Below are 27,475 nucleotides of genomic sequence, written 5' to 3'. Positions count from 1 at the left end.
GCTCTACAGCAACTTTGAAGTTGATCTCGGTCATTTCTGCAGATACTATGCAGGTGATTACCACTTTATTCAAATATGAGAGAAAGCTAGGTTTATTTATGTCAATACATTTTCTAGTACTTCATTTCAGAATACTATTGGCCTAATAACAGGTTTTGGAGTCTATTGGCTATCAAGAAATCATTATTATAAGATTTAAGCCTATTTGACCCCCCTGACCTTTAATGTAAGTCAAGGATATTCTTTTGAACAAACTTGAAGAAGTATTTTAAAAAAATTAGCCTATTTGACCCATGTGACATTGAATGTAGGTCGAGGTCATTTATTTGAACAAACTTTGTAGCCCTTCAACCCAGCATGCTACAAGCCCAATATAAAGTCCCTAGGCCTCTTGGTTATGGATAATAAGTCATTTGAAGATTTTAGCCTATTTGACCAATGTGACCTTGAATGAAGGTCTAGATCATTCATTTGAACAGACTTGGTAGCCCTTCACCCCAGCATGCTACAGGTCCAATATCAAGTCCCTAGGTCTCTTGGTTATAGCCTATTTCACCCGTGTGACCTTGAATGAAGGTCACGATGGAAGTTTGGATGAAAATGTTTGAAAGAAATTTGAATGAACAGCCCTCCGCCTTAATTTGTTGCTGGGGATAATGATAAGTAGTTGTCCATCTGCTACCTATTGTTTTTTAAAGTAGATCAAAAGAGTCGTTCGGAATAATCCACTACGACAAGTTTAAATATTGATGTGATTAGTCAAAGGTTAACTCAGCATGTTTTTTTTTTAATTAGGCAAGGACTGTCTTCATTTTAGCTGGTAAATGAGACCAGTCATTTCTTAATCACAAACTTTATTCGTTTAAATTATGAAACATGGATGTGTATCAATAACTCAATATACAACAAACACATGATGCATAAGTAGACTCTTCCGATTTTTCCTCATTACCAATATGTAATTTGAAAATGATAATAGAAAATAAAAGTATATGATATATCACTTTATTTATCACAATTTGTGCAAAATATACAACTCATTAAATATAAAAACTTCACGATTACCTTTGAAATGCAAAAGTTCTCAACAAAATCAATTTTTCAACACAATTTATGTAACAAGCAATCACCACATTTTAAACATAGAAACCTGATTATCACCACATTAATGAAAAAATATCAATGTCAGATATCAATTAAAAGCAATAACTGTAATTATTGTAACAGTTAATTGTTTGGCAAAAACAGCTTTTAAATACAATATCAAAAGCTTGGAAACATTATATTTTTAATGATATAATTAGAAAAGTACTTTTGACCTCTCAGAAATCACATGACCAACCTCTTTAGCCTAGTGAGGATTTTCACAAGAGTTATGTAAACATGAGTGATATCTGCGTGGTCACATTGACTTTGGCATGGATTTCCTTATATTTAAAGCTCAGGATATTCCAGAATGGAGCTCCATCATTTTGCTGCCTTGACATTTAACAATGTAAAACCATCGAGTGTCCAGAGTAGGATAATCAGAAACTGGAATTTTGACGTCAGATTATTGATTGCATCTACTATTACTAGAGTCAAGAAGACCACTTGCCAGTATTTAGTGACTGGTTGCCAAATTACACATCTGAAGAAACGGCCATTTTGTGGTCAGATGGTTGATAGCATTGACTATAACATCCAGCTGCTGTTGTTTTTCTTTATAGATGAAAACAGATTTCTGTGATCACTCAAGTCTTCTGTTTCAACATTTGCTGTTGTTTTTCTTTATAGATGAAAACAGATTTCTGCGATCACTCAAGTCTTCTGTTTCCACATTTACCGTATACAGACATATGGTCTACCGCCATCAACTACTATCTAAATCCTGGATGAGCGAGTCAACCAACTGATTCATTGTTAGCTCCTGCGGTTCTTGTAGCATAGCTGTAAAGTAAAGATACACCCAATTAAATCCTGGTAATTAGTCTTAATTAGGTTACATGGTTTAAAAACGAGCTTCAAGATAACAAAATTACTGCATTTATCTTAGATGAGAACAAACGTCCAAAACAATTCCTTTTTATTATTATCGAAGTCAGAGGGGGTTTATGTTAGCATTCCAACTGAAGAGGAACTGATTGTTCTTATTACCAGGCATAGAGTTATTGCAGATACTAGCAGCACAAATAGGATTTAAAAACAATATACATGTATATATATATTTCAAATCAACAAATAATTTTGCAAGACTTTGTCCATACTTTTTCACAATTTAAAAAAGAATAAAAAAGGACATTGCCAGTGTACTGCATTTATCTTTCTGAAGAAAACAGTAGTATACCAAAATATGTCCGATATCTAACATGTGGAGGATAAATTTTGCTGAAATCTTATCAAAATATCACTTCTCTATTTGAAACATAATGTCCAGTTTCTATTTGGGCCTGACCCCGGCTGTTCATGAGGCGTTTAACCCAGCAAACAACAAATCTATTCAGGTAACACTGTAGGAAGGAATACGTACATTGAACTAATTGACCTGGGGCTATCTGTCCTCCGTGAGACAACATCTTTTCTCTGTAGCGCTCGCCCATCTGTCTGTAATGTCAAAATAACTTATATTCAAATACATATACTAACTGACATATCCAAAATGTATCTTCTTTTCAAGAGATTTTTACTGATTCACACAAGATATTTTTAAAGATTTTTATAACAGGAGACCTGCCAATCATATATAGTATAGTATAGATATGCATGTAGTATTATTTGATAAGTTACAAATGACTTTATTGGCAATTTAGACACCTCACCTGCTTGTAGAATTGATAATTTAGATTTCTAGGTTGGACATTCTACATCTTACCGGTTTGAAGAAATTCTTTTCATCAACCTACCTATTGAAGGGGTCCTCTTTAAAACATGAATGCCAGATACGTGCGGCCACGCCCCTGGACATGAGGTACGAGTAATACTTGGCTCCGTATCCCACAAGGTGACCAAACCTCAACTGCCATGCCTGAATAATATAATACAGAATTTTCATGTATCGTTATTTTATTGGTTATACATCTGAATGTTCAATTATCTGTCCTCCTACTGTCCTCCTTCAAAGATCTACTGGTAATAAAAAGGTATACAAATGTATGTTTGTCATAAACATTGTAGGTGAACAAAAAAGGGGTGTAGGTGAAAAACAGCAAAATGCAAGACTACCTTGATTTCTGAAAGAAAGAAATGTAATTTAGCATGCCTTTAACCTTTTGAAGACATAGATAATGATCTGCAGTTAAATGTCAACAAGAGGCCCATGGAGCCTGCAACACTCACCTAGATATTTCAGTGATAATGGCAGAACACTAGGTTTTACAGTGTATTACAAATACTTTTTTCCTAGTTTGAGATCTGCTACTCAGTCCCATGTCTGCAGTCGACACCTTCCTTAAACTAAGATTCAAAGCCAATTAGGTTGAAAAGCACTCAAAGTACTTCAAAGGATATTGCATTTCGGTTCTGCCCTTTCAACCCATGGGGAGTAAGATTCATTGTTTATACATAGTTAGTTCCCATTCACCCCAATATGCTTCAGACAAAAATCTTTTCATTCCTGCAGAAGAAGAAGGATTTTTAAGAATCTGCTATATTCCTCTCACTGGGCACTGCCCCATATCCCTAACCCCCAAACCCCGACCCGACTAAACTGAAATGAACTGCATTATTGGCATACACAATACTGTAATATTTTCCCTGCATTGCTAAGATTACCATATTACAGTTTGGTTTCTTTGGTTTATTTTGTTAGGACGTGCCAGGTTTTCGAGGTGGAGGAAAGCGGAGTACCCGGAGAAAACCACCGACCTACGGCCAGTACCTGGCAACTGCCCCACGTAGGTTTCGAGCTCGCAACCCAGAGGTGGAGGGCTAGTGTTAAGTAGCAGTCTGCCTAAGAATCATGCAAAATCCTAAAAAGGTGATTTATGACATGTCTCAGAATTGCACGATTTTTTTAAAAATAAAAGAATACAACTTTCCAAATCAAAAGAAAGTGTTTTGATGTTAGTGCGTTGGTTGTTTTTCCTTAAATCCTGATTTTTTTCAGTAATTGGCCGAGCTCTAGGCACTATATGTTCCTATGTAAAAAGACATTTTTAATTTTCAGATAACTCCTTAAACCAGATTAACCTCGTGAACATTTAATGTCACTCGTATAAAGAATATTTTTTTCTATTATTTGTGCAGAAAAATTGTTTGGGATACTTTAAAACATAAGAATAAATTTACATTTAAAAAAGAAGAAACTGACTAATATTAGTAAATTGGAGTTATCTCCCTTGGACAACGGAAATCTGTAAACAAAAGTCATATTCCAAATGTAAGTAAACGCATGTCAAAGAAATAACAAAATACTTATAAATCGTATTCATACTTGCAAATACAATATCAGAATAAATTTTGTTCAAATCTAACAGACAGTTGAAATGCAATTCGATAGTGACTTTTTTAGAGAGTCGCTGGTTGACAGAGAAAACAAATATGGCGGCATATACGCCTTTCAGAGGGATGGCATGTCAAATGTCTAGGTATTTCAGTGGAAATTGCGCATCATCTTATTATTATCCCAACGACACGTCTTTAGTACAACTCTCAGATTGCGTACGTGATACCTCCGCACATTTTCGGTCTTTAATACTTGGATTTGACGAAATTGTTCCGGAAGGAGTACTCATTTCGTTAAGAGCAGGCCTCTTCAACCCAGACTTAACCATGACTGTTTGCCCTAAGCATCGTTATGAGAATGGAACGTATTGGAAACCAAGTTCTGTTCGGAAGTGCATGCATCCAATGCACCCTGAAATTTCCAAAAGTAGGGCAGATCGTTCCATCACTGCACAGACTTCTTTCGGTCTGCTACTTTCCTATGGCGAACGCATCCCTCTTGGTTCAGGTAAGTCATATACTGGTGTATTAGAAGATAATTATGAGTTTTCAAGCAAATACTGAATTTTGAAAATGCCAACAGTGTAATCTTTAATGAATTAATGTTATGTACGGGCGCATGTATTACAGGGTACGCCAAGTGCTATCGTACGTATGCAGGTATATGGATTATATCCGATGATTTATAACCTCTGAAACGGGAAGAAACACAGGTTATAAATAGTCTTATAACTAACCACTCAAAGGCATACGATATTGACATGGCGTTGTGATTGATTAGCAACGTTTCAATAGTATGATTTCGATGCATATGGTAGACCGATATTTATTGTACTTGCGTTGTACATCTAGATACAACATAGGCCTATCAACTTCCGAACACAGATGGCAAAAAAATGTAATAATTTGGGGGGAAAGCGAAAAAGGTGTCACATTTATTTTCTTAGTTATTCAATTATTCACTCACAAGCACTAAAACCAAACAAAAGAATTCGAAACTCCATGTCTCAGAGTATATAGCTAGGCGAGTGTGTACGAAGTATCGCCAATGTTTAGGGTCCCCGTGATTTTGTGTACGCCGCACCCGGTCCCACACTCGATCCCCGTACCAGGAATATACATATTATTTTTTTTCTCAACAACGGCTCAATGAATAAATCTCATTTTTTTTTAATAAATTTATATTATTATTTTCAAAATCTAACATTTTAAATGAAATGGAAGTAATATCTACAACTTTAGTAATCGTCGATTTACATTTTTCAGAGTGTGATTTTGTGTACGCCGCACTCAACCGTGAAAAGTTACGGTTTTTGGCTGTTTATTCGTAAGTAAAGATTTACTTTTATGATATTTTCGATTCCATACATTAAGTAAACCTAGTTGTTGATACAAATATAAGTTTTAATTACAAAAACTACTTATTTCATTTCAAATCTTGCCTTTTTTTAGATCGCGGCGATGATCACGGGGTTTTTTGTTTACGCCCGGTCCCGTACCAAGGGCAGACAACTCCCGATCCACCGCCCCGTGCTAAGACTACTGGTTTATGAGTAGCGTGTATTGTCTAATACCAGATGTTTATATATTACTTTTATTCTAGATACATTAATTATCACTTATATCGAACGATTTTTGTGTGATGTAATATAATTTAACAAGTGAAAGATTTCGCGAAAATTACAATAGTGAAAAAGTGAGAAAAAATTAATATTGTATATACTACGAATATTTATATATATGAAGTTATGCACCAAGTGCAATCTGGTATCTATACAAATACAAGCATATCAAGATCCTGACGATGTACAGTTTCGAAAGATAGTTTGTCATCCTGATGATGTCCTAGATGTAATAAAGGGTAAGATAAATGAGCGATACCGATATAGTTCCAGCACCAGACAGTAAGATAATTAAGTTAGGCGAATCAGTACTTATGTGTTCAACACCAAGCAATACAATAGTTTCTCCTATAAAATCAGCATCAGCTTCTCTTCTCTACGATATATCAGACATATTATGTATCAAATGCTATAGAACATCTGATATATGTATACAGACAATACACGCTACTCATAAACCAGTAGTCTTAGCACGGGGCGGTGGATTGGGAGTAGTCTGCCCTTGGTACGGGACCGGGCGTAAACAAAAAACCCCGTGATCATCGCCGCGATCTAAAAAAGGCAAGATTTGAAATGAAATAAGTAGTTTTTGTAAGTAAAACTTATATTTGTATCAACAACTAGGTTTACTTAATGTATTGAATCGAAAATATCATAAAAATAAACCCTTGTTTACGAATAAACAGTCAAAAACCGTAACTTTTCACGGTTGAGTGCGGCGTACACAAACTCACACTCTGAAAAATGTAAATCGACGATTACTAAAGTTGTAGGTATTACTTCCATTTTATTTTAAATGTCAGATTTTTCAAATATTAATCAGGATTTATAAGACAAACATGAGATTTATTCGTTGAGCCATTGTTGAGAAAAAAATAATATGTATATTCCTGGTACGGGGATCGGGTCCGGGACCGGGTGCGGCGTACACGAAATCACGGGGACCAATGTTTAGAGGTCTTCAAAGAGGTGCGAGTAGTTGTTAAAAATAATTATTTTTATTTAGCGCACGTTGAAAGTTAGGTCAACAATGTTTCAAAAGCATTTTAGAAGAATTCTTCCAGGCGTTTTAGAGGAACTCTATCAATGATAATTTATTTTCAATTTAAGAAAGACAATTAAATGATATTAATAAATTGGTGTTTCATTATGTCCAGTCCTGGGGATATCAAATTCCCAGAGAGTACATATAATCAAATAATTTTTCATGGGTGAGACTCATAAATTATCACCCACAACCCTGAACAACATGTGTATATATAAAATTATATTGACTTACAATTCATATGAAAATAACTTGTGACTGGTACATGTACTTGCAAATCAATATTACAGTACATGCATGTACAATATATATTTGTAACCAAGTACTTTTACACTATGCAGGTATTTGCCGCAATTGTAGGACAAAGTACAAAGGGAACTTGGTCAGTTATCAACCATGGAAAACAGTAAGTATCTTTTTTGGAAGATGAGAATTGTCCTTCTTAAAATAATTAATATAAAGCACAAACTTCCAGGATAATGTACATTATAAAGTATAATGATATTGTCTGCAGTGGCACAAAGAGAAACTGACTATAAGTCTGTTAGATATGAAACCTAAAAAAATATTGATACACAGCAAATTATTAAATTATATTGTAATTTTGCTATAAATTCATTGTTATAGTTTTCAATTACAATATATAAGGCAGCTTAGTTTTTGATTATATCAAATATACATAATGTATTATATTGTATTTATTTTTTCATTTATTTACATGTAAGATGGCAATATCTGAAGATGAGAATGATGAGGATGTGTGTATGGTCCCTTATGTCAGCTCACAACTCTCAATGGATCAGGTATTTTAGAATATTGTGACTTTTTCACTTACCAATAATTTCAAACAATTAATTAATGTGTACATCTTGATTTACTTTACAGATTTTTATCAATAATTCATCTAGTAGAAAATGCTGTGCAAATCTGTAATATGCAAATTTGTTGTTCCATTTTTAAAAAATGGTAATGTAATTGATGTTTATTTTTTTCAAAGATGTCGCTTACTGAAGTGGAGGAGGACAAATGTGTGAAAGCTACCCAGAACTCACAACTCTCCACAGAACAGGTATGGGTTTCATCAAGGTCACAAATGTAATTTTAGCTCACCTGGTCCATCCGTCATCTGTCAACTTTTCCTTTAAATCACTATAGTCATAGAGGACTGAATAGATTTTGGCAAAATTTGGTCAGGAGCATTGATCCTTTTTGGAAAGAGAACACATTTCGCATAAATGGTGACTCTGGCCTCCCTAGGGCCAGAGGAGATGGGTCTTATATGAGAAATAGAGATAAGTTCTTTAAATGGCTACTAGTCATGAATGAGTGAATGGATTTTGACCAAACTTGATAAAAGCCTTATTTGCTGAAGAGAAACAAATTTTGTATAAACTGTGGGTCTGGCCCCCAGGGGCATGAGAAGTGGGGTCCATTTGAGGAAATATAGCAGAACTTGTGTATCCATTTAGACTGATGGGCCTCTTGATTGGTTAAGATTTGGTTTGTAAAATTAATCAAATTGATTTTTATTATTTTCCAGGCCACAACAGCAAGCCAGTCATCACAATATTCTTCATGGAGTGAGGAAAACCAAAACACACTTGGGGTTGTTAATTCAGCGTTATCATCGTTGTCAAATGGGGAAATAAGTCCAATTAAGTTCCAACTTCAAAGTCAGGTCAGTGAGCTGGGAAAAAGTTCAAAGAGGTATTTTAAAAGAAAGGCAACAGAGACTGTTGAAACAGTCTTAAATGCAATTGCCCCTGGACAAGCAAATGACCTCCTTAATTTGGTTACTCCTACTAGTTCATTGCTTATCACTGATCAATTGGACAAAGTTAATTCGGAACTTTTAAACACTATTATCAAACTTTATCAGGAGACCGAAAACAACACTGTAAAATGCCAACTTTTATCCCTTGTGTCAAGATCCATGTCAAAATCTGAGCTTATAAGGTGTATTCCTGGATTGACATATTATAAGATTGACCAGGCAAGGCTACATTCTACCTTATATGGACCTGGAAAAATGCAGAAGAAACTGACAAAACAGAAAAGACAAAGAATGGATCCTGCTAAACTAGAGCATGCACTTAATTTCTTTTGGAATCCAACACTACACCAGGTTGTTTCATATGGAACAAGGAATGTCAAACTAGAGTCTGGTGAAACTATCACAATTCCTGATGTTGTTCGGACAGCATGCCACTCCGCTATAATTAAAATGTATACCACATACTGTGTTGAAACAGGCTTTGAACCACTTTCAAATGCTACACTTTATAAAATTTTGAATGCATGTGCTGCATCAAAACGCAAAAGTTTGAAGGGGCTGGACAACATTACAGCAGATGGCCATGATGCCATTGACAGTATAATCCATTTGGTTGAACAGCTGGAATTAAAAGGACAGATTACAAAGGAGATGACAAAAAACTTTATTTCAAAACTAACTGCCAGCAAAGTGTATCTGAAAACTGATTTTAAAGTGCATGTAACCCAATCGTCCAGTTGTGCTGACCACTGTATTGCATATGCCTTAAGTGATCCTTTGGATGCTTCATTCAAAAACACATGCAACCATCAGCACCAATTGGAATGTGACCGTTGTCAACTTTTCAAAGAAGTTACAACTGATCTTAGACAGTACATCAATACAGTCTTTGAATCTATTTGTGAGGAAGCAACTGAATTAATTACAGAACTGGATGTACATGTAGCATCAGTTGAAGCCTGGAAAGCTCACATAGTCCGAATAGTCAACCAGGATTTGTGCAGAACTGATATGCTAGAACATCTAGAACAAAATCAAACTCTTTTGATCCTAGATTGGGCCATGAAATTTCTCCCCCTACATTTTTGTGAAAAACAAAGTGACTGGTTTGCCCAGAAAGGAATCAATTGGCATGTGACAGTGAGTGTTTTCAAGGATGACAATGGAGATTTAAAGGTAATTATTTTCAAAGTACAATTAAAAGTTTATGGTTACATCATCTTTACATGCAAGAAATGTACTTTTTTCATACAGTAGCTAATTTTTTAAATGAAAAATCTTTAGATTTTTAGTTTTGTTTACTATGGGGTTAATCAAATCCAAAATAATAATAATAATGAAATGTATAGGTATAATGACTTTTACTTTTTTGAATGAACAGGGTACATTTGTTCACAGAACACCACAAAAAAACATCTAAATAACCAGAAATTATTTTATTGGATTAAGTAATTAATCAAATGTATATGTAATCCTTGTGCTAATTTCTATATTCAGCATAAATCCTACACCCATATTTGTGATGGAACAAAGCAGGACTGGTTTTCTGTATGCTCGGTGTTGGAGAATGTGTTGACAACATTGAAGAAGGAGCGTTCATGTTTAACTGAGGCCTTCTTAAGAAGTGACAATGCTGGATGTTATCACTGTGGACATATGTGGTTAGCACTCAATGGTGTTAGCAGAAGAACAGGTATTACAAGACATGTATATAATATATATATATATTTAATATATATGTATATATAGATATTATTATGTATCAATTCAATATTTAAGGAAAGCAAAAACAAAAAAAATGTTATCAGTTTAACATAGAATTATCTTCTGAATAAGATTCAATGATTTTCAAATTCACAAACATTGATAAAAAATAACAACTGTGAATCTAAACATATATCTCTGTTGTAGCTCACATTCTTCCTGAATTTCACTGGTTTGACTGTTTCCCACTGGGATTACAAAGTCTTTATTTTGCATTCATGAACCTTTACTATTTAAATCATGGATGTCTTAAGAATTGTATTTTGTAATTTCAGGTGTGAAAATCAGAAGATTTGATTATAGTGAAGCCCAAACAGGAAAATCCTACTGTGATTGTAAGATTGCACATATGAGAGCAAAGATCAAAGTCTATGCAGCATCAGGACACAATGTGACATCAGCTTCAGATATGAAGGAAGCAATTGACTCTGGATCAGGTGTAGTAGGTAGGCAAAAAGTCCCGACAGTCATAGATAACACTGTTTTTGTCACTGTCTTGTTTGACAAAATACCATTCTGAAACTTAATTTATACATTAGTGTAGGTAACAATCTTAGGTGGAATATAATAATTCAGTAAAGATTCTGATTGCAGTGATTACATAACAGATTTTTTCTTTCCGTCCTAATGAAATGATCAAGAATCTTCATTGTAATATAATTTGCTGTTTATACCACTATACTAAATACTATGCAAGCCATGGCCCTGTATCATTGATTTCTTTAGTATCATGACAATTTAAGAGTAGTATTTAGTAAGTAACTACTAATCCATCATAGAAGATGGTTGTTGAAAAAGCATGAACAATGCATATCATTAAATATTTAAGCCACATTTTAAACTAAATGCTGAATTTTGATCATTCGGAAATTTGATTAATTGTCAATGCCTATTACTGCACGCAGTACATCATAATGAAGTAAATCAATAGGTTAACATTGAAACCATGCACTTGTTTCATGGCAAGTTTTATGCAAGTAGATATCTTTAAAAAAAATACCCAATTCGCATACAACTGTATATAGTATAGTATACGTAATTTGTACATATTTTCAGGATGTCAGGCAGCTGTAGCCTCTGTAGATACAAGGAACCAAACCCTTACTGCCCACAAGATCAAAGGTGTGACAAGTTTCAACAATATCTGTTTTGAAGATGACAGCATCAGATTTTTTAGATATTATAGAATTGGCGAGGGAAATGCAGTGCCATTAACTACTTTCCAAAACATGGGAAATTGTCAACAGGCCACCACAAGTATCCGGATAGAGGAAGATTTCAAAATACCTCAAAATTCCATGGGTAAAATTACACAACCTCAAACATCTGTACCACCTAGTACAAGCCCTTTAGTTAGTGATACATCTGAATGTGCAGCTGAACCAGAGAACAGTAATGTGTTTTTTTGTACTGAGCCAGGATGTGAGAAAATGTTTCAGACAACCAATGGTTTAGACAATCACCTATTTACAGGGAAACATGTATACAGTCTGCAAAAAAAGTCTACTTATGATGAAATCAGATTGAAGTGGGTTGAAAAATGCAATTCCCTTTTGAAAGATACATTACCAGCAAAGCCAGATGATGATGAACTAAAATTAAGCCTATGTCAGACAAATGAAACTATAGCAACTGTTTCAATTGGATGGGCAATGAAGAAGAACAGGAAGGTTGCTAGATATTCTGAGGCGATCAAAAAGTACCTAACAGATATATATGAGGAAGGGGAACAAACCAACATCAAGTCAAATGCTATAGATGTATCCAGAAAAATGAAATCCATTAGGGATTCCAATGGCCACTTGTTATTCAAGGCAACAGAGCGCCTACAACCTTCGCAAATTGCTGCATATTTCTCTAGGTTAACAGTACTTTCCCGAAAAAGAGGACAGGGAAAAGGCGAAAACATTGAGATAGATGATACCCAGCTGGATGCAGTTTTACAGGCATTAGAGGAGAAAGAGTTGAGAGACGAGATAGAGCACATGTAATTCATTAATACAAACATGTGAGATGTAAGTTACACGACATGACATATGCTACCTGGTGTGAGATTATGAGATGTTAGTAATTTACATCATGTGAGATGTAAGACTTGGTTAAGTTATATGGTGTGAGATATGTTACCTGGTGTGAGATGTACATTACATGGTGCAAGATATGTTACCTGGTGTGAGATGTACGTTACATGGTGCGAGATATGTTACCTGGTGTGAGATGTACATTACATGATGCGAGATATGTTTTTACCTGGTGTGAGATGTACGTTACATAGTGCGAGATATGTTACCTGGTGTGAGATGTACGTTACATGGTGCGAGATATGTTTTTACCTGGTGTGAGATGTACGTTACATGGTGCAAGATATGTTACCTGGTGTGAGATGTACATTACATGATGCGAGATATGTTTTTACCTGGTGTGAGATGTACGTTACATAGTGCGAGATATGTTACCTGGTGTGAGATGTACGTTACATGGTGCGAGATATGTTTTTACCTGGTGTGAGATGTACGTTACATGATGCGAGATATGTTACCTGGTGTGAGATGTACATTACATGATGCGAGATATGTTTTTACCTGGTGTGAGATGTACGTTACATGGTGCGAGATATGTTACCTGGTGTGAGATGTACGTTACCTGGTGTGAGATGTACGTTACCTGGTGTGTAAATATATTAAAATACACAGCTCATTGATTTGCCTGATCATGGAACATACTCTAAAACAGCTTCTTCAAAAAGTATATTGGAGTACATTGTTTACACATGGTTGCCATAGTAACAGAGAACTAAACACCTCTCTTTCTTGTTAAATACATGCTCATGTACATAATGATAATGATAGTGTTTGCTTTTATTTGTTGTTATGATGGTAATAGTAATTATATATATGTAACAAACATATTGATTGAAAAGCACCATGCTTAATTTGAAAGATCATATTGAGTCAGTATTTTTCAAATGTTATATAAAATGCACATCTATGTGTTAATCATGATTAAAAATCAAGCATATATCTGAAAAATAACTAATTATTAATAAATAAGGTTAATCTGTCTCAAATACAATGACAATAAATTGATAATGGCCCTTTGATGTGATTAAACATATCAAAAAAAAAATTAACTATCCTTTTTATTTGTTTTATGTACCATTTACATATATATGGTTACCATAGCAACAATCACCATAAAACTCTTAGAATACTGTCTCTTGTATATCTTTAAGATTTGTATTCTGAATGGTAATCATAATCATATTATAAGCAAGGATGATTGAAAATTCTATCAAATTTTTAACATGATATGCACTGTTGGCCTTGCCTACTAAATAACAATAGTGAAAACTCTGCCAAATGCCAATAAAAAAAATTCAAAATTTTGCAATTTTGAATGCTCTGTAAAAAATTTGTTTTTTAAAATCCCACGGGTGTTTTGCTATTTTCTTATTATATGATATGTCCTCTTTCTAAATATATCAATAGTTTTTCTTTATTGATCTGGTTATTGATGATAAACTCATTTTAAAAAACTCTTTTTTTTTCATAAATGAACTTTGGAATTTTTGCATGTATTCCTATGCAGTTTCCATGGCAACCAATATTGTTTTTTTTCTAAGTTAGATATTTTGTTCAAAACTCTGTGTTGCACATATACACAAAACAATAAAATAATTGATCATATCATTACCTAAAGGAAAGAATTTTTATTTCAAATAATCACAGATTTTTGTTGCATTTTCATGCAAATTACCATGGAAATCTATATTACATGGTTACCATGGCAACAAGCACATTTTCATAACATAAAAGGTGTTTTCTTCAATACATCTTAGTGATATACATATAGGATCTAAAAAAACCTGAATCTGTGACATGTCATGAATCACCCCCTGCATGATTCTTAGGCAGACTGCTACTTAATGTGTCGGGACACCTTAACCACTCGGCCCCCTACCACATTACAGACATACAGAATGCTGTATAATCTTTGTCCTGGATAACTAATTAAATATATTTTCCTGTATCATGTAACCTACAGGATTATTGCTGTACGGAATTGTGTATTGTATTCCTGTAAACTTACTGCATTATTGACACATGGAATGCTGTAATATTTCTCCTGTAACTCAGCCATCACCTGTGTTGTGCTCTTATTGTCCTCAAAAGGGAAACGACTGTGGAACACCTGATCGGTGATGGAGTAGAACACCTGGAGCTGCATGTCCTGTAAATACGATGTAAACATAATGATAATGTACTTGTATACTAACATCAGAAGATTCTCATTTTTGACAGAAAATATCCAATTTTGACACTTAACATTTATAGGGAGATTTGCTTTGATATGGATATACCACAATCATGTATGTATTTCAATAGTAGAGTAAACTTACTGATGCTGAGTACAACTTCTTGGCCTCACAGAGTTTCTGTATTTGCTCCAATGGAAGTGGCTCACCTGTCTTATAATGGAAGGCAAATGTGGACAGCACCTACAGATTAGATAAACCTTGATCTTCATTGATTGATTTAAAAATTAAATCACTTTCTGTATTAAAGGGAGAACACCTGTTGTATTCACATTTGAATACATGTTTCTTTGCTGTGATAACCAGTGTTCGAAATTAAAGGAGGTCCGATGGTCCGAGGCTATAGAAAACCTGGTCGGTCTATGTAAAATTTCAAAGTGTTGGCCCCATTGGCTATGAAAAGTTTGAGCCCTGACATACATTACAATTCATGAAAACAACATTCCATTATTTTCTGACAAATGATCATATGAAATCAGAGCTTACAATAGAGTTTATTTTACCCATAACAGTGTGTTATTAATGGATGATGCAAGCATTTGCGTGACAGTTATGCTACTTTCAACAATGTTTTAAAAAATTGGTCTATCGAAAAATGACTTGGGCTATGGGATTTGAATTTTCTGTAGACATATTGTCTAAGGAATTTTCATATATAATTTCATACACTGATTAACGCCCTATTAACAGTCAGGGTTATTTTGAGGAAGGGTCTCCTTGTAGTAGTTGGTGACTACCTCACTGAACAAAACATGAGAGGCCCGTCGCATGCTATCCAAAGTAATCAAGGTAAAGTGTCTTGCTCAAGGACACAACCATGACAGTACAGACCGGCCCGATTCTTAGCTCCCCGGGAAACACAAGCCAACACGTGTCGAACCACACGCCTCGGATCTTCATCTGAGGTTACGTGGTCACCGACTGAGCCATCGCGGCACCTCCATTTGAATACACCTGGCAGTACATAAAGTTGTACTTACCCTAGGATCCGAGACAAAATACTCCATCAGTATAGATGGAACCTCAGCAAAATCTGTTGGACATCTAGTACCTAGAACAAAACAAGTCAAAGTCTCGATCAATAGAATCTTGACTTTCGATCAATAGAATCTTGACTTTGGATCAATAGAATCTTGACTTCCGATCAATAGAATCTTGACTTTCGATCAATAAAATCTTGAATTTCGATCAATAGAATCTTGAGTTTCGATCAATAGAATCTTGACTTCGATCAATAGAATCTTGACTTTCGATCAATGGAATCTTGACTTTCGATCAATAGAATCTTTGACTTTCCCTATCATGATGGTGTCGTAAAAAAATCTTGACTCATTCTCATCATCTAACCTGACTGAGGCTCCAATGATAGTTAGTCATTAAGATCCTCTCCCTGATAAATATCCTCCCAGTGGAAAAATTTATGTTTAACTGGGCAAAAGTTATATATCTGAAGATTTAGGGCTTGTTCTGCTTTACATTGTTAACACATATATGCATATATGATTTCGTTTTTTTCTTTTGAATAAACATTTACAGTACCAATCTTTTATTTATTTGACACATTGACTAGGTACCTGTGACATGTTGATATTTTGTCCGCCCCAACATGGAGTGCATGGCATGCCCGAATTCATGAAACAAGTTCTCCATCATACTGTGTGTGAGTAGAGGTGGCACATTACCACGAGTTGCTGAGAAATTTAGCTGTAACACTACTATAGGAAGCTGGTACTCTCCATCCTCCTTAAGCCGACCACCTTGTATGGTATAATGACTGTCCTGAGGTACACAAATGCATTTTCTATAATGTCATATACAGACACATAATTATCATATGCAGTATCAAACATCAGTTCTAACATATAAAATTTATGAAATAAGTCTAAGATTTTTTTCATCTCACAGAGCCTCTTGTAAGCTAGAATTAAACTAGAAAATGTCTGTAAGATATAACGCATCAGTAAGTTCCTGAGATTAGCTAGTTACATTGCATCGGGACGAGACGGGATGGGACGGGATGGGACGGGACAGGACTGACATGGGTAACACTATATGCCCCCCTATTTCATGGCGGGAGCATGATAATCGTGAGTTTCGTAATCTCATATGAGGGCTTCTATGCATGATGAAGGATAAGGTGTGTCTTATTAAGGTACTGGTTTAATTAAATCACTTTTTGGTGTTCCTGGTATTAAAAATAGTTTTCAGAAGACAAAATAGCTCACTGAGTGGAATGAATTTCAGAACTCATTACATGCACATGTGTATATGCATTTTTGTCTCTTAAAGAAAATTCAATATTCTGATTATCAATTACTTTATATATATATCGTTGTAGTTTTTTTTTCAAAATGAAGTTTCATACCTTACTAGTTGAATACATACTTACTACCACTTTCCTTTAATTTTTCATACAATATTAAACAAAATCATATTCCCCAAGGCAAGACATGCCTCTATACACATTATGTATATGTACATTTGTATATGTATATGTAGCAGGTGTCATATTCTGTTATCAAGAGGAGTGATGGAATTCAGTCATTTGGTGTCAGAAGTGGGCATTTCTTTACAGAGTACTATGTATTTTACCTGTGGAGGTTTGTCGGCTCTCTCATAGAAGTCACAGTAGATGTAGCCCAGCACTCCCTCAGTCTCGTGTACCACTGCCTGTTTTAGTAAAAGAATTAACAGTTATAAGTCTACATTGCTTACCTACTAAATATCTACTGTATCAACTGCAAAACTATCAAATGGTTTATTTCTGAATTTACCACAGCCCTGTAACACTTCAGAAAAACAAAATACAGAGTTAATCCTATTTCCAACTTAGATAATTTTTTATAAGGTCTAATACAGGAATGGGTAATTTTTTTGAATAAATACTCACTAGCACCTAAGGAAGTCTTTGGATTTATACCCTAGAATTTCATATATGTAAGCCACTATTTAAATGGTCAGATTTCATAAAGACCAATAAATTAATGATGTGATCAACATAATAGTAGAAAGTTTGGACATGTCATGTTTAAACATTTACCGTATCTTCAATACTGTTCTCATGTTTATTTCAAGATATGATTATTATCTTCATTATATTCTTAACATTGGGTAGGTTTTGTTTCCGTGTCTGGGCTTAAAACAGGTAATATACAGAGACGTACCAGTTTGTGGATATCCTTGACCCAGGCCTCACCATTCTCAAGCTGCACGTCCTTCAGAGAGACATTGAACAGACAGTTATACAGATTGTTCAGCCCCTCCATACAACCCCCAAGAGAGAAATATGGCATCACCTCATAACTTCTCAAGTTTGATCTGAAAAAAATCAAAATTGAAGACACATTTACCAACTAGAAAATGTAAGTACTCAATGTTTAACACTTTATCTCAAATCTTGTTTAAATTATAGTCCTTTGTGAACTCCAGACAGTTTGGCCTCGGTTTCATCATTATTTTAAAGGAAAGTTCCTAAACCACAACTTTCTTCCTTAAATCAAATAATGATTCCATATGGGAAATTGTAAGCTAAGAAATTTCTTAAAGCTAATATAAGGAATGCAATGAACCGAGATCTGATCAATATTACTTTTTTGCAATAAACAGCTATCTCCCTTGACAAGGATTTGTTTAAAGACTATTCCAATACTGTATAGTACTTATTATCAGCAAGTATTTACATATCTATATTTGAATGTGTTCAGTAACTGGATAATGGTTATCCTGTGACACTTACACAAGTTGTCTCCCCTTAGCGGTATAGTATGGTTGGTCCCAGGGCATTATTCTCTTTAAAAAGAAAGTGATACATTTTTTAAGTGTTACAGTCACTAGAACAAATTCGAATAGCGTAATTTTTCTGAAAGCACACAAGTAATTTGAAAACCACATTCATTTGATATACAGTAATGTGGCAACTGTGATTTATCAACAGTAAACAAAAAATAGAAATTTTTGTCAAGCTCTTTACCAAGACAACACCACTCTGACAAAATGTTTATGCCAAGTCAGGATGATACTAGGGGCCTGTTCATTTATGTGGACAAACCGGTTCGTCGGTTCAAATGTAATATTTCAAACGAATTTATTTGAATATTGCAAATGTTAATACAGGCCTTGGGAGTCTTTGTCAAGGCTTGTCTGAAAACAATATAAAATCATCAGGTCCGTCTTTATTTCATAAAAGAACAACATCAGTCCAACTGGTCCGTCTGTTTGGAACGCAAACGGACTAGTATGTGTAAAATATCATTCTCAGAACTAGTTTTTTAAAAGTAGTTCAAAGGTCATGGTTAAGGTCAGCCGGACCACAAATGTAGTGCCAATGGAGAGGTCTTGTCACAAGAAGGATATGTCAAATAAATGAAAGCCCTGTCTTGTCACAAGGAACACACAAGTCCAATACCTAAGCTGTATCCTCATTAGTATTGACACAACACTGTTCTATAAAAACTTTGCAGTCTACCGGTGATGCCGACGATGCCAATGATAGGGGTATAGCAATGATTTCGCAAGGATTTCGTAATGTCGAGCTAAAAATGTTCCTAAAATGAACATAATGTCTGTTGAACCTTTTAAGACAAAACTATGAAAGAAAATAACATGTATGATGTACAGTACATTGTAGTAATATCATTATACTTACATTTTCCATACCACCTTCAGCTTGCTTTAGGCGAAGCATGTCTGAATAATCAGCTTCGGCTCTGTAAACACAAGTCCAGTATAAACATTATACAGCTGGCGAGTGCAGACAAATTTAGGCTTTTACATCATCTTGATTCTCCAAAAAAAATTTCATTTGATACCTATTATATTTAAAAAAAAATTTTCAATATTTCATCACAAATATCATGACATGCACAATTTATATGTTTATAAAGACATTTTAAGAAGTAATATTTAAAATCAGCAATCAATGTGAGATTTTTTGTACCCCATGAACATTAAACAATTAAGACAATATATATGTTCTGATTAAGGTAATTTTCGGTAATTTCAAGACAATTTTATTTGTTACAAAACACAAGTTGTTCAGGTCAATTAAAATCTTAAACTGTGATGAACTGGTACTCCATTTGAAAAATCATATTATCATAGAACGATTTACTGTTACAATTATAGCATGTAATTAATATTTTAGTTTATAATCTCTCACCGGGGTCTGATGCTGTCAGCCAGGTTTTCAAGAAAATCCATTACATTTTCTGCAGAGAAAGAAGTTTCATTAACAGCATGTACAAAATATTCCCTAAAATGTGTGTTGTCACATGACATGAATAACATTTAAATATAAAATCATCTATATATTAAGATATTACTTCAGACAGCATGGTGATAATGTATAAGGGAGGTAATTCATTACTTTTAATACAAGATCTTAAAAGAAAGATAACACAAGCTATTTTATATTGGTGTTACTTGAACATCCCTGAAGAGCAGGTCAGGGTGACTAGTTCATAGTGTAAAATATACAGCCTCTGTCACTCAGCCACCAGGTAAGGTAGGTATGACTTGTACTTGGTGTAAAATATGGCACCTGTCACTCAGCTGTTGGGTCTGGTCAGGGTGACTTGTACATTGTGTAAAATACAGTCGCTGTCACTCAGCTGACAGACCAGGTCAGTGGTACTTGTACATAATGTGAAATAAGTCACTCAGCTGATGAGGCAGGTCATAGTGCGTTTTACATAGTGTAAAATAGGAATCAGTCATTCAGCTGTTGGACCTGGTCAGGGTGACTTGTACATAGTGTAAAATACATTTTTCTTTGACTCTGTTGACTGAGGTGAAGATTATCATGCCTGACGACCAAGTTCATTTCCTGTCAAGCCATTTGGCATTATCAAATCTATTACTCTATGTTTTGTTTGCTTTTTAGGGGTTTTAATGTCCTCTCAACAGCCAGCATCATATGAGGACGGTTGTCAAGGAAACACCTATAGAGGGAAACAAATCACAAAAAGAATTTAAGATCACAAGTGTTACAATGAGACAGAAGATCGATATTCTATACCTGGAGTTTCTGCCATGGTACCCTTGATTGTCCTGTGTGCGTATGTCTCGAAGCCCACAACCTGGGCCAGTTTGTGCCGGCCCATCAATAAGCTCATCAGCAGGTGTTCCTGATGTTTGTCTGGGTACAGGTAGATCTTATATGCTGCCTCCCTCATCTAGCATCCAACAAAATATAATTTTTCCAATTTTTACATAAATTGTTAATCAGCTTTATAATGTTTTTAAACTAATGACAATTGAATATTTTATTCTTATATGATCTTAAGTCTTCAGCAACTGTGTGAATTTAAATTGTTACTTAATATGGAATTATTTTGCTTATCAGAAGAACTGCTTTTACATAAACGACAAAAATAGCTAGCAAGCTTGACTGGACTGAACTGAACTGAACTAAACTTTGCATATAATCATAGTGAATCTCATTGAGCAAGAACAAAAAACTTATGGTAAGATTCATTAAATTGGTCATTCTTTACCAAGGTCATTTTAAATTGTCTGGCCCCTTCTGGAAAACATTTTTTATAGGTTTCAGATCAAAATCATCTTCATCAAGGATATATGATTAAAACATGCACTGACCTCTATATCTTATGAAGAGGTAATTTTCTATGATGTTTTCTATGTGATCTGGTGCCAGAAATAAAATGATTTTTTACTTGAAAGATAAAAGCTGTACTACTTCAGAATTGAATTGAAATGTTAAATTATTTCATTAATTGATGGAAATAGTAAATAATTTTATTTATTGATTAATGATTAATGCTATCTAATTTTCAAAAGATATACGTACCCGTTCATTATGGTGGTCAGAATGGAGGTTATGAACTTGGACATGGTCACCATCAATATTAAAACTGAAACACAAATGAAAGAAATTTAAATATCAAGAATTATATTCATACAACATTATCATTATTTGTTTTTGATTCCATAAAATATTTTTGGTCCTGTAATGTATAAAGATAAAAAATCTGTAGTACCGGTATTCGATATACCAAGCTCAGCTGGGAACAATCTTATACATTGTATTTGTACATGTGGCTTGTTTCATCAATCTTATGTGAAGGAAAATTCAAGTAATATAACCTTTAAATTAGTTCCGTGATGGCATTATACATCAAGAAGATACCAAAGCAAAAGGACAGACAACATTAGAAATGGAAAAGACACCAAAACAAAAAGTAAGGCAACATCATAAATGGAATACACACCAATTAAGCAAAAGGAAAGGCAACATTAGGAAGGGAGGAGACACCAAAACAAAAAGAAAGGCAACAGCATAAATGGAATACACATCAAAGCAAAAGGAAAGGCAACATTAGGAAGGGAGGAGACACCAAAACAAAAAGAAAGGCAACATCATAAATGGAATACACACCAAAGCAACATGAAAGGCAACATAAGAAAAGGAAAACACAAGAAAAGGAAAGATCAGAAATGGAGGAGACACCAAAACAGAAGGAAAGGCAACATCAGAAATCGAGGTGACACCGAAGCAAAATGAAAGACAACATCAGAAATGGACAAGACAAAAAAGACACTGTTGGGTGAACTTACTAATGTCTAATACTCTCGGGCAGTAACTTTTTGGCAACAGATCTCATCACATGAGTCCCCTGCATGAAGAAATTCCCTATCATCATGACATCCTCATTCAGCTTCACAAACGCCGCCCTCTGTATAAAGTAAAAGTCTTTATTTACAGGTATACTTAGCTACTGGCTCTTTTGCCTTGTAATGTCCATTATCATTAAAAGCTGATAAGGAGAAATAACAATTACTTAATCACAATAGCAATATCCACTGGGAATTACACATGTTTTGCACAATAATGATTTACTGCATTTTGAAAGCAAAGGATAAAGGCTATTTTGGGCTCAAAGCTCCATCATTAATTAAACCATAATGCTTAACCTTGCTTTGTTTTCTCTTTCACTGATGCTGTAAAAATATTTGATCATTTTTTTTTTTTTATCATTTTCTTGCAAAACAGCAATTTTATCATTATTATTTTCAGGATTAACATGTGTCTTCCGGAAAATCCACTGTCTTGCAGGTATACATCAAGTGTTTTAAAAGGGTGGGGAGGGTAAAAGCATGCCCTTTTTATGAAGCTTATAAAAGTCAATTTCTCATCCTGTAATTCCTTCCATGTTACAGTTCTGACTTGGGTTATTATACCTTATCTTCAGGAAGATGGATGCCACATTGCTCGTGATCAAACAGAAACAGTTGTCCCACTCGCTTGTCTTGGTCATCCAGAGGGACCACATCTCCGTCCTCAACTGCCTTCTTTAGGGCGTTGTATATGTCAGGGTTTGTGTTCAATCTACGGAAAAGATTCCATAAAGTAAATTTTGTTACATCAATGAGAAAAGGTGCCCAACCAGTACTGGAAACTGGTTGTGATCTTCAAGAGTCCATACATAATTTTACAATTCACAATTGGTTTAATTTATTTTGTTTAACGTCCTATTAACAGCCAGGGTCATTTAAGGACGTGCCAGGTTTTGGAGGTGGAGGAAAGCCGGAGTATCCGGAGAAAAACCACTGGCCTACAGTCAGTACCAGGCAACCGCCCCATGTGCGTTTAAAACTCGTGACCCTAAAGTGGAGGGCTAGTGATAAAGTGTCGAGAAACCTTAACCACTGGGCCACCGCAGCCCCACAAATTTACCAACACTACAACACACACAATCTACTTACTTTTCTACTATACCTGACAGGTACACACAGGCGTCTTCTGCAGCTTGAGCAAACAAAGGGTCAGGGATGAGAGACTCGAACGAAGTCGGCCTGCATAAATTGACCAGAAACATTATATATTCAAATCTAGTTTAATACTTCTGATAAATTCAATAGGGTGTACTCCACATTGCAAGAATCTAAAATTAGAGATTTTTTTTTGTGGACAAAAACATATCTTTACCTGTCTCCCTTTACCAAGTATTGAAAATTGTACACTCATTTGACCTTTGACAATGAAATGAATGTCAGTGACTACAAATTGCATATACAAATGTCATATATGTTTCAAGATATCTTTATCTGTTATGTATGCCCTGGATAAGAATGTGACCTTTGACCTTAAAAAGAAAACGAGGTCACAGTGACTAGATTATAGTAGAGTGGACGAAACCTGCAGGTAATGCATATATATTTCAAGGTTCATTGAGATATCTTCTACTGTTCAAGTGCTATTCTGCCAATATCGTATTGAAATTTTGCCCATGACAACTGACCTTTGACCTTGAAATAAAAGTCAAAGACACACTGCAAAGCATCTGTGAGTGATGCATATATATTTTGAGGTTCATAAAGACAAGTTTGTATTAGAGAAATAACAATGAAAAAAAAATAAGACCAGTGAGAATTTTTTTGTTTATTGTCTCATGTTTATTGTCTCATGTTTATTGTCTCATGTTTATTGTCTCCCTAAATTGAAGGATCAATGTAACTACCACTACTGACCATATCGGCAACTCTACATAGACAGTCAGAGAGTTCATCAAACAGTGTCACCACACTCTTCGTGCGGTTAGAGCTTGTGATCTCTTCTATGAGGGACTCAACCTCCACCTCTGCATGATCTTTGAGGATATGGAAGCCACTGAAATCTTGTAATTCCATGATCTGGAACAGCCCCTGTGATAACAAAACAGATCTTTTCTAATTTACCTGGTATGTGGTTGTGCTAAATAACATTTATGAAACATGCACACCCTCCAGTTTTGACAGAGCTTTAGTGGTATAATTTAAGTACATTTCAAACCACGTCAGAAGTTGAGAAAAATTAATCCAGTTGTCTGATTTGACAGCAAATCAATGAGGATTTATCTCAATTGGGCTTCAAATGCAAAATATCAGCATTCATTCTGTGTAAATTATTAACTCTGCAAAACTTTTTAACCTAAGTTATAGAAGGATGGAGGGACATTTGATTTTTAAATATGTTACCAAAATCATACTGCCAAAATATAATCCCCTTACTGGATTAAACCCTATTAAACTATTGTGTATGCTCATAACACTTTATAATAAAGTGAAAAACCATAGGTAGAGTCACTAGACTTTCACATTTTTGGTACAAAATCATCTTCATCATTTGTGTTGTCAACATATCGGCTGGATACTAATTCACCATACATCTGTTATGTATAATACCAGTTTTACACCAAGATGAAAGTTTCTGTCTTGTCTGACAGGAGTTCTGTCCCTTTAATGCTGTGCACACTTAATCAACAATTAGTGAGTTGACTTAATCAATTCTGCCTCATCATACTTACACAACCACTTCTGAAATTGAAATTGAACTTGGCTGGCTTGGAATTGAAGGCCGAGGCAAGAGGGGCTGATAGCGTTGATAATGTTCTCCTTGTAGTCCATGATGGAACATATTTCTTTTGACAAAACAAAACACGGCTTTGGAAGACCAGTTTGGTTTTCAGATGGCTTGATACCAAACACTTTTGACATAAAGCTGCCATTTTCAGTCAGAATTCAGTCTCTTTTTCTGGAATTTATTGTACGATTTGTGTCATTGTCCAATGTCTGTACCTGCAACATATATAGGTGTTATGAGTTTTACAATGCATTTATATCAAAACTTAAAGCATCTTGGCAAAAGTCATGTAGGCATTACAACCGACTCAAAAGATTTTGAAAAGTTGCTGAAAGCAGATTTTTTTCTTTCTTTTTTTTTATTTGCTTTCAAAAAAAACAGATATTTGATGAATTTACTATAACCAGCAAGCAAACAATATTATGTTGACACAAGTACTTTAAGCATTTAAAAACAACAAAGGATAATGAAACTGTAATCTCAAAATTGATTAACAAGGGCAGAGTTTAAACAAAAATACAGATTTGCATGATGACTCCTAAAAAACTGCAACTAGAATAAGACAAGGTGCTTCGAAAGTGGAAGTGTTTCCTGATTCATTGGTGACATCCAGCAATCAAAAATCAGCTGAGAGAGAAATATGGGGATCGAGGACATTATCAGACGTTAGATTATCACCCAACAGAGGGTTCACAGTTTACCTTACTCCCACATCAACAACTCTGATCTGGTGCATGTTGAAAGCATTCAAATTCAAGACAATAAGTGGATTGTAATGTGAATTGTTATATTTTTATGAAATTTTGAAATTAAGCACCTGATTGATATATGAAATGGTTTTTCTCTTTTTACTTATATAACCATATTTGATAAAAAAAAATAATCACACTAATGTTCACAAATACCTCTGACCATGTCTTGGCAAGACTGATTTTAGGGGGCTTATAAGTCAGATTATAATACAGCTGAACATACTCTACTGTACAGTAGATTTGAATGTGGGTCTCTCATATATAAAGATGGGTTCTTAGGGATTTTCAGTGAAGTCTATGAGGGACACATTGAAAACCCAGCATTTTGAGTGAAACACAAATTGCATATGCATGCTGGTTGTAGATAATTTCCTAAGTCAGTGTCAAGCTTGAAGCAGTGATTTGGCTAATCTGACAATTGATTCTTCTTCAATTCATTCAATTCAGAAAAATAGTCAATATGCTTTTGGAATGATTAATAGGTATCACATTTATATAGGTAAGGTAGATATTATGTCATGATCATGTCAGACTTATTTTGTATGAACCAAAGTCTTCGAGACACCACCAACGAATGGTGTCAGCTAAAACGTTTTCATATGTAGTTGTGCGCTCTGGCCCTTCACCAGATATCCATATGCCATAGTGTTGGTGCAAAAGGAAACTCAGGGGCTAGCTGTAAATCTGACTGTTTATTAGCCTGAGTTTCCTCTGGCCCTGACATTATGTCATAGCGCACTACGTATACAGTATGAAAACGTGGAATTCTCCGACACTGCTGGTGTCGCTAAGATTTTGGTGCAAATACAATAAAATTGGGCGTGACATAACACCTACCTTATATTTGTAGTTGTATTTGCACCGAAATCTTAGCGACACCAAACAGTGTCGGAGAATTCCACGTTTTCATATAGTAGTGCGCTCTGGTCCTACACCAGACATGGTGTCAGGGCCAGAAACTCGGGCTATAAGTTATATAAACAGTTATAGCCTAGACTATAACTGTTTATATAACTCTTCGTCAGTGCTTCCATTCCAGAATACCATATTAAATAGGCCTTGTAGTCGGTGACATCAGTGGCAGTTTGATCTTGCTGGTGATACAAAAGGAGCAAGCAATATCCAAATTGTGAAACATAATTATGTAGGTATGTAACACAATGCCATGTGATGTCTGTAAGCTCTAATTACCATTTCATACGACATTGTAGAGTTCGGACATATAACGTCAAAAATGAGCGCATAATCTACATATCTAGTGCATAAGAATACAAAACAATACAATATCTAAGTCATCGTACGATATATTATGAGTCTGCATGTACCCAAATACCTACTTACAAACTATACTTCCAGATAAGCATAGCTGTCATTTTCCATCCAAGGGCGCTGACATATTGAATCTCGTTGAATCACTGCAG

The 27,475-nt window shown here is 34.9% G+C and overlaps 2 protein-coding genes across 2 annotated transcripts; one reads left to right on the top strand and one right to left on the bottom strand.

Annotated features, from left to right (window-relative positions):
- Positions 1 to 989: 989 nt before the first annotated feature.
- On the bottom strand, positions 990 to 27,471 carry LOC117343026 (mitochondrial intermediate peptidase-like). Its single transcript, XM_033905351.1, is given in 21 exon segments — positions 990 to 1,929; positions 2,510 to 2,583; positions 2,883 to 3,004; positions 14,717 to 14,857; positions 15,027 to 15,125; positions 15,923 to 15,993; positions 16,517 to 16,721; positions 17,535 to 17,612; positions 18,107 to 18,260; positions 18,679 to 18,731; positions 19,588 to 19,648; positions 20,101 to 20,149; positions 20,959 to 21,115; positions 21,751 to 21,814; positions 22,518 to 22,636; positions 23,142 to 23,289; positions 23,667 to 23,731; positions 23,733 to 23,756; positions 24,432 to 24,605; positions 25,247 to 25,517; positions 27,396 to 27,471. Coding segments are annotated over 20 exon segments (2,136 nt in total). The 5' UTR covers positions 25,448 to 25,517; positions 27,396 to 27,471; the 3' UTR covers positions 990 to 1,852.
- Positions 7,853 to 12,707, top strand: LOC117343025. The gene is made up of 6 exons (XM_033905350.1): positions 7,853 to 7,892; positions 8,087 to 8,158; positions 8,630 to 10,039; positions 10,361 to 10,556; positions 10,903 to 11,073; positions 11,684 to 12,707. The coding sequence occupies exons 1-6, from the start codon at positions 7,854 to 7,856 to the stop codon at positions 12,616 to 12,618; spliced, it is 2,823 nt and encodes a 940-aa protein (XP_033761241.1). The 5' UTR covers position 7,853; the 3' UTR covers positions 12,619 to 12,707.
- Positions 27,472 to 27,475: the final 4 nt, after the last annotated feature.

Source organism: Pecten maximus, chromosome 14, assembly GCF_902652985.1.
Source record: "Pecten maximus chromosome 14, xPecMax1.1, whole genome shotgun sequence".
In the NCBI taxonomy this organism is placed as follows: Eukaryota; Metazoa; Mollusca; class Bivalvia; order Pectinida; family Pectinidae; genus Pecten; species Pecten maximus.
Note: the sequence above shows the minus strand (reverse complement) of the source record. Positions and strands in the feature narration are given on the sequence as shown.